General features: G+C 35.1%; 1 protein-coding gene across 10 annotated transcripts in view; it reads right to left on the bottom strand.

The window, feature by feature from the left end:
• The window catches only part of EXOC1 (exocyst complex component 1), a 57,623-nt gene that overhangs the window by 18,149 nt on the left and 28,223 nt on the right, over positions 1-11,251 (bottom strand). For 7 of the 10 annotated variants that reach the window (XM_017875116.1, XM_017875118.1, XM_017875122.1 and 4 more), the window contains 3 exons: positions 7,193-7,298; positions 2,166-2,210; positions 729-892 (listed from right to left, as the gene is read on the bottom strand). In XM_017875116.1, the coding sequence (XP_017730605.1) occupies positions 729-892; positions 2,166-2,210; positions 7,193-7,298 (315 nt within the window). The remainder of the gene's footprint in view (positions 1-728; positions 893-2,165; positions 2,211-7,192; positions 7,299-11,251) is intronic. The other 3 variants (XM_017875125.1, XM_017875120.1, XM_017875123.1) reach the window with 1 other exon arrangement.

Below are 11,251 nucleotides of genomic sequence, written 5' to 3'. Positions count from 1 at the left end.
CCGCCCGCCTCGGCCTCCCAAAGTGCTGGGATTACAGGCTTGAGCCACCGCGCCCGGCCCAAAGATCAACTTTTAAAACTTATTTATGGCCAGGCATGATGGCTTACGCCTGTAATCCCAGCACTTTGGGAGGCCAAAGCGGGCAGATCACTTGAGCTCAGGAGTTTGAAACCAGCCTGGCCAACATGGTGAAACCCCTTCTCCACTAAAAATACAAAAATTAGCCAGGTGTGGTGGCAGGCACCTGTAATCCCAGCTACTCGGGAGGCTGAGGCAGGAGAATTGCTTGAACCCAGAAGGTGGAGGTTGCAGTGAGCTGAGATTGTGCCACTGCATTCCAGCCTGGGTGACAGAGCAAGACTCCATCTCAAAAACAAACAAAAAAACTTACTTAATGTAGTACAGAGAAAGGTTAGCATCACAGAAGCTTTTATTTCCTCTTACTTTCCAGGTGCTCAAACAACTTAGATTTGAGGTACAAGCATTTTATGATTTATAACAAATTTTAATAAAACTTTTATGTCATTTCATTGATAATTCACATTTTACTTGTCCTTTGACTAGTTTTTTTTTTTCCAGAGTCGATTCAGTTGGAAAGTAAAACATGGTTAATGCTTAAGACAGCCAGAAGAATCCAAACCTTTGAACACACTTACAGCAACTACAAACTGCTGTTAGAAAAGAAAACTAATGTTAATGTTTAAGAAGTAGTTGTTATTTTAGTTTACCTTATCAAATTTGGTCCTGTCGGCAACATCGAGATCAGAGGCAGACATGTTTCCCATATCCAGCAGGGAAGATGACTGAGATCTGCGATTCCCTGAACTCTGAACACTGAGCTTATTTAGACTAGAAGTAGATCCAGTCAATTTCCCCGAACTTCCATGAAGACCTAAGAAATAATAAAACTTTGAAAGTTGTGACCTTCACAAATAAATGATCCAAAGTATAAAGCAGGGATAGATCTTCTATCTTCTACTGGCTTGGTCTTCCAGGGCTCGTATTAGTGCACAAAGCTTCTATAGGGGATAGGTGGTATAGTTTCCTTATCTTCCATTAACATTTGTGTCCTAATCCTGAGCATATTGAAAAGAGAAGCGAAACTACACAGATCCATAGAACAGGATTGAAAGGGACCTTAAAGAGCATATTGTCTATAACCTGCCCATTTCATAAAGTTGCCTGGTGAAATCACTAAAGTAGATGAGGGTTTCTTTTCCATTCAAAAAGACAGGAATATGGAGGAAGATCACTGGGGACCATATTAGCATATAAGCCAGTATGACCTTGTTATACTTCAGAAGAAAATTGCTGCATCTCAATGTTACCTCCACAATAAATCAATATATTAGGTTGAACCACATGAAACTGCCCATACTTGATCATTTTGCCCTACCAAAAAAAGTCAATTGCATATGATTCAACTGAGTATATTCCAAACTCTGAAACTGCTTTTCCAGTAAGTGAACTGATTATAGTCCTTTAAAAATGAAATAAAATGAACAGAAAAAACACCCTGAAAACTTGTTATATTTAAAATACAAATGACATGTAATACATACATCACTAACCATATTAATATAGGACATCTGTGTTTAGGTAAAATTTTGGTATCAGTCATAGCCATGAGGAAAACTGAGAACATACAGCTGGCAATAACTCACATACACCAAGGAATGAAAGGATTTGATTTTTAGAAGAAAATGTGATATTTTTATTCAGAATTAAACATAAACAATAACTAATATATTTTAAAAACATCTTTCCTGAATATCTTTCAGTTAACTTGTACTATTTGCTAATGGTCAGAAAAGACAAAGGAAGACATAATAGGAATAATTAAAGATAAACTCTGGCTTCATTATGTAAAATCTGACCATAGCTCTATAAGAATTTTTATACTTTCTAAACAGCCTGCAAACAGAAGTATAATGGTTAAGTCTTTTCATAAATTTCTGATACAAAGTTCTACTACTCGTCGAGTAATTTTAACTATATCATATATTTCTTGGATATCACTACTATCATGTGGGCTTTCTTTCACTAATACCTGGCAATTCAGAGCAATCAAAATTTTTGGTGTTACCTTTTTCCCAGACAACTAATTTCTAGACATTAAACAAACATGCATTGAGAATACCTACTAATACACTAGGCATACTCACTCTCTGTTTCCTGTTTGACAGCACTTTCTTTTCGAGGCAGTGTAGCTGTGATGGATTAGGTTGCAAGCATCAAAGACAAAGACAAGTTAATAAACTGCAATTTGCACAAACCATGCACAAGAGGAAGTTAAAGCTCTAGTTTAAAAGACACATGCAAAGAACCATGAGCATCAAGTAACAAGAAGTGCAAACACATGTTTAGTTGGTCACCTATTGTTTGAGAAATTATATGAGAGTAAAAAACTTTACTTTTAATGTATTGTTTTTACTCAAATATTCAGGTAGAAATATCTATGCGTAACACCCCTATACTTTAAAATGTTCTATTTTTTTAAGTTTATGAAGCTGGTACACTTAAATTTAAAAGACTAAATTTGCAAGTTTTGGTTTCCTGAGAAAATATAATTCAAGTAAATAAAGTTGCAATTTATTAGAATGCAGCTGTAGATTTAGACGTCAACAATCTTGTGTTCCCTGAAAGCTCCTGAAAGGATTCTCCACTGTACTAAATAATTTTATACTATATCTAACAAAAAATTATATGAGTGGGGCTTTAAAACCATTGAAAAGTTAAAACTAATTATCAAGCTGAATTACTTAGTCACTGGCTTTGTGAGTGCCCAGAATGAAAGATATATATCGTAATACTAACAATCAGATGTATGAATAAAAGGGTAAAGTTTAGGGAATAGATGTAATATAAGAATTTGAACTCTTTTTGGGGTCATTAGGCATTTCTTTTATCCAAAACCTCTCTCTCTATAAAATCTATTAGAGCTAATTTTGCGAAACAGTCTACACTCAAATTAGAAGTTGATGTGAAAGGTGAAGAAAGATCATAGGATGAAACAGAGTATTAAAGAATAAAACTAAAACTTAAAGATATCTTTAAAACAGCAAAAAGATGTGTCAACTGACATTATCCCTACCAAGCTTCAAGGCAAAAATCTCGTCACATCAGTGACTGGTATATCTTTATCAGTGACAGGTATATCTTTCTATCAGTGACTGGTGTATCTTCATCCACGACAGGTATATCTTTCTAGCCCTGGCTACCTGAAGCTCAAGGGAATATGAAAAAACAAGGCTGGACATTAAAGCGGCAAACAGGGATCATGCTGGAGCTACTAGCTAGTCAATCTGAACAGTACTTTCTGGTGCCTTAAGGTGTCACTATACTATGTTCAGCAGTGCCAGAGCAAAATCTAATTTTTTATATGGTTTATCTCTTTTTTTATTTTTTGAGACAGGATCTCATTAGGCTGCCAAGGCTGGACCTGAACTCCTGGGCTCAGGTGATCCTCCTACCTCAGCCTCCCATATAGCTGAGATTACAGACGTGGACCACCATGCCTGGCTAGTTTTTTTTCTTTAGTAGTCAATAAGGAATACAGACTTACCAGTAGTGCCTATTAATTATAATTTGGGGTTCATAAAACATATCAGTTATCAGCAAGTGATAATACTCAGGTAAAATGTTAAATATCTTTAAATAATCCCCACTAGAATGTAAACTTCATAAAGGTAGGGTCTTTGTTTACTGCTGCATTCCCAGTACTTATAACTGAGTTATTAGATAATAGGTAATTTATAAATATTTATTGAGTTAATCGTCCAGCCATCCCTGAATTCAGCATTGTATTCAAGACTCTTTGGAATCAACAAGATTTCTTAGTTTAGTGGAGAAACAATAATAGAATAATTTTGGCTATTTTAAAGATTTGGAATATTAAATTGGAAGGAGGGCAATAATTATGCAAATGTATGCATTAAGGGACTAAAATCTCACACAAATGAGAAGTGATATACATACATCTCAACTGCAGAAAGTAAAAATGGTGACTAAAAAAAATTACTACATTTCCTTTCCCTGTCATTTCATTAAGTTTGTAGCATACAAAAAAAAAAAAATACACTGAAATATCAATCCTGTGGGAAAAAATTCCATGCCTTTGAAAATATCAAAATAAATCTATTAATCAAAAAAACCTACACAAAGGCCTTATCACAAAGAAAAGCTACTTCCCTGGTACTTTAATGTATTTTGAATTATTTCAGGTAAGTAGATGTTAAAGACTTGACTCAAGAGTGGCTGAAAAAGAAAGGATTCTCTATTCCCCTGATTCTCTATCACTATATTGACTATACAGTTCCTTTTTGTAAGACACATTCATTCTGACTATTCTTACCAGCATGTATTCTTACTAGCATTTGTGACCCAGAATTTTCAGAGCAAACAAGCAAGCAAAAAGCAAACTTAATTCAAATTTCATTTATAATTACTTAATTTTGATTCACTGAAAAGTCATCTTTCCAAAATGTGAGATTTCTATTTTAATTATAATTACAGATGTTCCTTGACTTACAATGGGGTTACACTTCTTTTTTTTTTTTTTGAGACAGGGTCTTGCTCTGTTGTCCAAGCTGGAGTACAGTGGTACAATCATGGCTCACTGCAGCCTTGACCTCTCAAGGCTCAAGCGATCCATGCCCCTCAGCCTCCTGAGTAGCTGGGACCACAGGTGCACGCCACCATGCCTGGCTAATTTTTTATTTTTTTGTATATGTGGGGTTTTGCCATGTTACCAAGGCTTGTCTCGAACTCCCGGGCTCAAGTCATCCTCCGGGTTCAGCCTCCCAAAGTGCTGGGTTTATAGGTGTGAGCCTATAAACTGCACCAGGCTGGAGTTACATTTTGATAAACCCATTACAAGTTGAAAATACTGTAAAGAGAAAATGCATTTAACACACCCAACTTACTGAACACCAGAGGCCTAGCCTACCTTAAACATGGTGAAAACACATTATCCTAGAGTTGGGCAAAATCATCTAACACAAAGTCTATTTTATAATACAGTACTGAATATTTCATGTAATTTACTGAATACCACACTGAAAGTAAAAAACAGAATGGCTGTATGGGTACTTGAAGTATGGTTTGTACTGACTGCAGAGTGCTTTCAAACCACTGTAAAATAAAAAAATCCTAAGTCGAACAATTATAAGCCAGGACAGTCTATAGTATTAAAAATTCATTTAAATACAATTTGAATCACTGAAAAGATATCTTTGAAAAAAATGTACACTATACCTTATTTAGAACTTCTCAAGTCATTTGCATTTAACTTGAAATTAATTTTTAAAATACTGGCTAAAAGTTGGATTTTCAAACATGAACGGAACTATTTTTATTCTCCAAATTGTTTATTTAGTTTTTCTTCTCCTGTAGCTGTTATCAAAATAACTGATACTGTAATTTTCATTTGTTTTATAGAACGTTTCACAAATTAGTGTGTCATCCTTGCGCAGGGGCAATGCTCATCTTCTCTATATTGTTCCAATTTTAGTACATGTGCTGCTAAAGTAAGTGCAATTTTCTACGCCCTCAATTGTCACAAATAACTCTCCTATTACTTGCTATTTAATAGACACATTTAATAGAAGATATGTGATTTTAACACTTATAAAACTACAAAAGTACCTTTTAACCTGTATTATGTTAGTTAAAAATGTTTTTAACAAGAATTTCTCAAGGAGGAAACAATTTAGGTTTCAGGTTAATGCAATGATAACAGTAAGATACTATTATACTTGATTTAAGTTATATTTTATTATTTCATTTATCTTAATGTGAGTCTTAGACTTGATAAACTATTACAATACTGGGATTAATGACCTACTCAGGAGATAATTTTAGAAATATTTCTTTTTTACTCCACTTTTCATATACTGAAGGAGTTCTCTCAAAATAAAATGGTTCACTAACAAGTGGTGACAAATATACTTAATGAAAACATTAAACATGTAACTGCATTAATAATATGCTGTTTACTCAAAAAAAAAAAAAGCATAACATATCCACAGTGAAACATTAACAAGGATATAAACACACTGCTGTTTAAGAACAATTAACCTTTAGGATGAGTTAGCATTTCTGTTTCCGAAAGCCTACTGTCCCAAGATTCGTATCAGTATCTGTAAAGTGTAGCATATTTACAGACAAATTCAAACCATTTGAAATGTCTGGACTAGTATAATCAATATATTAGTGTTGCATTTTTTAAAACCAGTGAGTTACAGAATAATCACCCACTAATGACAGTCTTCTCTGTCCTACAGTAAAGAATGGAAACATGTACTATCAATTTTCAATCCTGTTTCTTGATTACTGAAGTTGCTTAGGGCATAGGCTCCTTTCAACAGGCAAATGCTAAACTCATTATTCTAAAGGGGAGCTATGCAGACACACTGAGGAGTACACAATGTGGCCATTTAAGGCCAGGTTTTGACTTGAATAGGCACAAAACTCCATCCAAAAGGAACTCCAGAGATGGATACATGCAAGAGCAGAATGTGGCCTCGGCAAATCACCTTCCTCATAACTTGATACTGTCACTGGCTATTCTTTCAAATCTTTCTGTCCATTTAAAATACTTAGAAACAACAAAAATTAACATGCTTCAAAGCATCTCTTTAGAAAAATAAGGTAAAATAACATGAGAATATTTGGTGACAGTTTTATAGCTCTTTGGCAGGGGAGAAAATATTTAAACTTTCTTTTTGATTCAAAATAGCCAGTGAGAAGTAAGAAGCCAGGAACCGGTTTCATTTCTATGTGGAGAGCAATGACTTAAGAGATTAGTGACTTGCCCCAACTGTTATAAAAGTCTTTTAGGGAATCAGTTAAATTGAACTCCCAACATCTATCTCTCAGTCTAGTACTTTCTCTACTTGACTGCACTTCATTTTCTCACCAACTCATGTTCCTATGAATATATATATTTGATTATAGCATCAATACACAATTGCTGTCAGTCGCATACCGCAGAATTTTAATTAGTAAAGAAAATTTACAGATATACATATTTGTTCTAGAAACAGCTATAAATCAAGCCAGTGTTTTAGATCTCTTTTTTCATAAATTCTACTGGATCTACCTCCACCTCGCATAAGAAGTCTTAGAATTATTTGTTATAAACAAAACCACTTTTAATAGGAAGATAATGAACTGACATGCCTAAGCTTACCAAACTTCTTGCTTTCTTTAGTTGTGCCAGTCATCTTGATCTTTGCAACTTCAAAGAAATCTTTGATTTCTCTTTCATATAGTCGGGATAAATAATCCATGTAATTCTTAAAATAAAAGTAATATGTACTTCTTATTAATAAAACACATATAACAATTTCAGTTTTCAATTCCCCAAGTCCTTCATGCTTGTTTTAAATTTCATGGTCCAAAACTTTGATGTATTTCACAGGATATAAAAATAGGTTATTTTCTGTCTTAAAAAACAATTGAATAGGCATTGTAACATTAACAATTTACAAAACTATGAAGTCAAACATAACCAAATTTATATTTTCATTTTCTATATTACCTTTTGCATATTTTAAATATCACTGCAATCATACTATACAGAATATCTAAATCAGAACAATCATGTTTCTCCAGTCTCACATTTTAATGACAGCACAGTATTCAGTTTTGTTGGTGTAGCACCATTAAGTAAAACTAAAACTTAAATTAAATAAAACTAAAACTTAAAATAGCTTTAAAACAGCAAAAGATGTGTCAACTGACATTATCCCTACCAAGTTTCAAGGCAAAAATCTTGTCACATCAGTGACTGCCCTAACACAGGACAATGAAGTGGTTTCCTTGTTTTGCTATGATAGACAACGTTATAATAAGCTTTTTACCTCTAATGAACTATTTCTTTGAAATAATTTCTTAAGGATGGAATTACAGGGTCAAAAAGTATGGGAATCTTAATTGCTCTTCTTCCGTATTGCCACATTGTTTTAAAAACAGACCAATAATAAATAGTGCCAATGGCACTTAAGAATATTTAGTTTCACTGATCCTCTGTCAGCTTCGGGTATTACTCCAAAATAGGTATTTTCCATAAGAATTTAATTAGTATATCTTACAGTTTTCAAAATTAAGTAATAAATTTTCTTAAAACAGATTTAATTCTCGCTTAAATAAAAACATCTATCCTTTGGCATACAAAATCATTTCTTCATCATTTGTACTTATTATCACATAAAAATATACTCTCAAGAAGAGTTCCTCAACAGTGGGAGACTGCATATTTTTCCAAGTATGAAGTTAAATGCCACACATAGAATTTGACTAAATTTAAATAAACCCATAGCAGAAAAGTTGTATCTAGCTATTCTTTTAAGTTTATCATAAAATCTAAGCTTCAACTTCCTATATTATTTCAAATTAATATGTCCACTTTTAGAACATGTTTACCTGCTTTAAAGATCAAGTATACCTTCCAAAAGGTACATGTTGTGTAAATATTTGTATATTGATTCACAGTTTACCATTGATTGTCTTAAAATATTTCATAGATGTATCCTTATAAAATAGCATCTGGACCAAACATAATATAGATCCTGTCCTCTTTCAATTTGTAGGCCATACACATTTTTCATATAATCTCTGTAAGAACACTTAGTCAATTGGGCAATTCTTTCCCATGATCTTTGTATAACTTTAAAAGCAAATATAAATTAGAATTCCTATTTCATTGGGATGTATTACTTTTTCAGTGGGACTCAAACGACTTAGATACCTTTTTTCCTGGCACTCAACAGAACTCACTGATAGGAAAGATCACAGGAAGGTTTTACTATATCAGTGTCTCCCGAAAACTCTATGATGCTAGCCTGGGCAACATGGCGAAACCCTGTATCTACAGAAAGTACAAAATTAACCGGGAGTGGTGGCACATGCCTGTAGTCCCAGCTACTCAGGAGGCTGAGGTAGGAGTATTGCTTGAGCCCAGGAAGTTGAGACTGCAGTGAGCTGTGATGACATCACTGCATTCCAGCCTGGGTGACAGAGGGAGACGCTGTCTAAAAAAACAAAAGCAAAACAAAACAAAACAAAACACAACACAACAAACAAAACAAAATCCTAAAGTACGTTTTAAATTTTAAGATGGTACTTTGGAACGTTAGCTCGCCATCTTCTCTACTGGCTCTGATTTTTTTTTCCTTTCACTTGCCTCAGCTTCTCTGGCTCTCTGATTAAATCTGCCTTTCCTCCCAGCAACCCTTGCCTCTAGTGTTTGGCTTTTGAGTAGTAAGCAGTGGAACCTGGGCCCACTATAGGGTCTTTCAGAGACCTCCATGGTTTACTTTTTTTCTTTTTTTTTTTTTTTCTTTTTTTTTTGAGACGGAGTCTCGCTCTGTCACCCAGGCTGGAGTGCAGTGGCCAGATCACAGCTCACTGCAAGCTCCGCCTCCCGGGTTTACGCCATTCTCCTGCCTCAGCCTCCCGAGTAGCTGGGACTACAGGCGCCTGCCACCTCGCCCGGCTAGTTTTTTTTGTATTTTTTTAGTAGAGACGGGGTTTCACCATGTTAGCCAGGATGGTCTCGATCTCCTGACCTCGTGATCCGCCCGTCTGGGCCTCCCAAAGTGCTGGGATTACAGGCTTGAGCCACCGCGCCCAGCCTACTTTTTCTTTTTACAATGTGAAAGGAAAATAAATCTTGGGGCCCCCAAATCACTAAGCTAAAGGGAAAAGTCAAGCTGGGAACTGCTTGGGCAAACCTGCCTCCCTTTCTATTCAAAGTCATTCTTCTGCTCACTGAGATAAATGCATATCTGATTGGCTCCTTTGGAGAGGCTAATCAGAAACTCAAAGGAATGTAACCATTTGTTGCTTATCTACCTATGACCTAGAAGCCCCCTCCGCACTTTGTCGTCCCACCTTTGCTTTGAGTTGTTTGGCCTTTCCAGACCAAACCAATGTTCATCTTACATATACTGATCGATGTCTCATGTCTCCCTAAAATGTATAAAACCAAGCTGTGCTCAGACCACCTTGGGCACATGTCGTCAGGACCTTCTGAGGCTGTGTCATGGGCGCGCGTCCTTAACTTTGGCAAAATAAACTTCCTAAATTGACTGAGATCTGTCTCAGACTGCGGTTCGCAACAGTAAGACAAATTCTACAAATGTAAAACTGAAGGGGAGAGAAGACATGTTGAGTCATCTTCAAGTACGACTGCCAATCTCAGGAGGCTATTAGCAGAGGAAAACTCCTTTCCTACCCAAGCATGGATGGACCATCTCTACTAACTGCCCTACATGTATGACCCAGAGTTGCAGATAGGGGTAGCAGTCCCGGGAGGAGGAAATGTGGGCAGTCCAAGCTACACCTATTTTCTGTATACCAAAAAATGGGGCTTTGCTTAGATTCAGCCTCAGTACAGCTAGAGGCAGTGGCTAGTGATTCTTATTTCCAAAGAACTTTGAACAAGTTTTTTCTGTTCCTGCCAAAAAGTGTGAGCTGTGTAAACCTAACCAAGTGCAAATAGCTTTCTGAATTATGATTTCTTACTAAAGAAACACTGATTTGTCTGTTTCCTTCGTTTTTCTTTCCTTCCTTCCTTCCTTCTTCCTTTTAAGTAAAACTCCTGTTTTGACAACTCTTCAGCAACCAAATTAGATGATGAGGTAAAATACATAATCTGTCAAAAGCTCAAATCACAGGATGATACAACATTCCTGAAAAAAAGTCAATTTCATTTAAAAGCTCATTAATACTGTCAATCAAAAATAAACTCTGAGCAGAGAATGATTCCACAAATCATTACTAGGTTGGCTATAATCTTGTTTCTTCACTTTAAATTACATTCATGAATACTGCATTATATATAAAGATAGGGCAATAATACTCACTGGGAACACAATTAGGCAAAAAGCTTATTGATTACTTATTTGAATATTCACTAGGGGACAAAGCACTTGTTGGCACTAAACTCTTAAGGAAATATAATTTATGTTTAATTATTCAGAATATTAATCCTCCTAAAACTTCAAAAGGCAAAGAATTCCAGTAATGTAAATATTTTCCTTAAGATATCTCCAAATCAGAATTCTGTTGAATGAAAACAAGACAAAACAAAATATAACACTACAGTGGAGATATATAATGCTTAATATACTAATTCTGAGGAACTAAAATAATCTCACCTAAAATAGCTAGCCAGATAAGAAGTATATAAGCACCTCAGGAGACTTTTTTTTTTTTTGAAAAGCATTTTACAAATTATAATTTA

The sequence above is a fragment of the Rhinopithecus bieti genome, unplaced genomic scaffold, assembly GCF_001698545.2.
Source record: "Rhinopithecus bieti isolate Rb0 unplaced genomic scaffold, ASM169854v2 scaffold_7212, whole genome shotgun sequence".
NCBI classification, from domain to species: Eukaryota; Metazoa; Chordata; class Mammalia; order Primates; family Cercopithecidae; genus Rhinopithecus; species Rhinopithecus bieti.
Note: the sequence above shows the minus strand (reverse complement) of the source record. Positions and strands in the feature narration are given on the sequence as shown.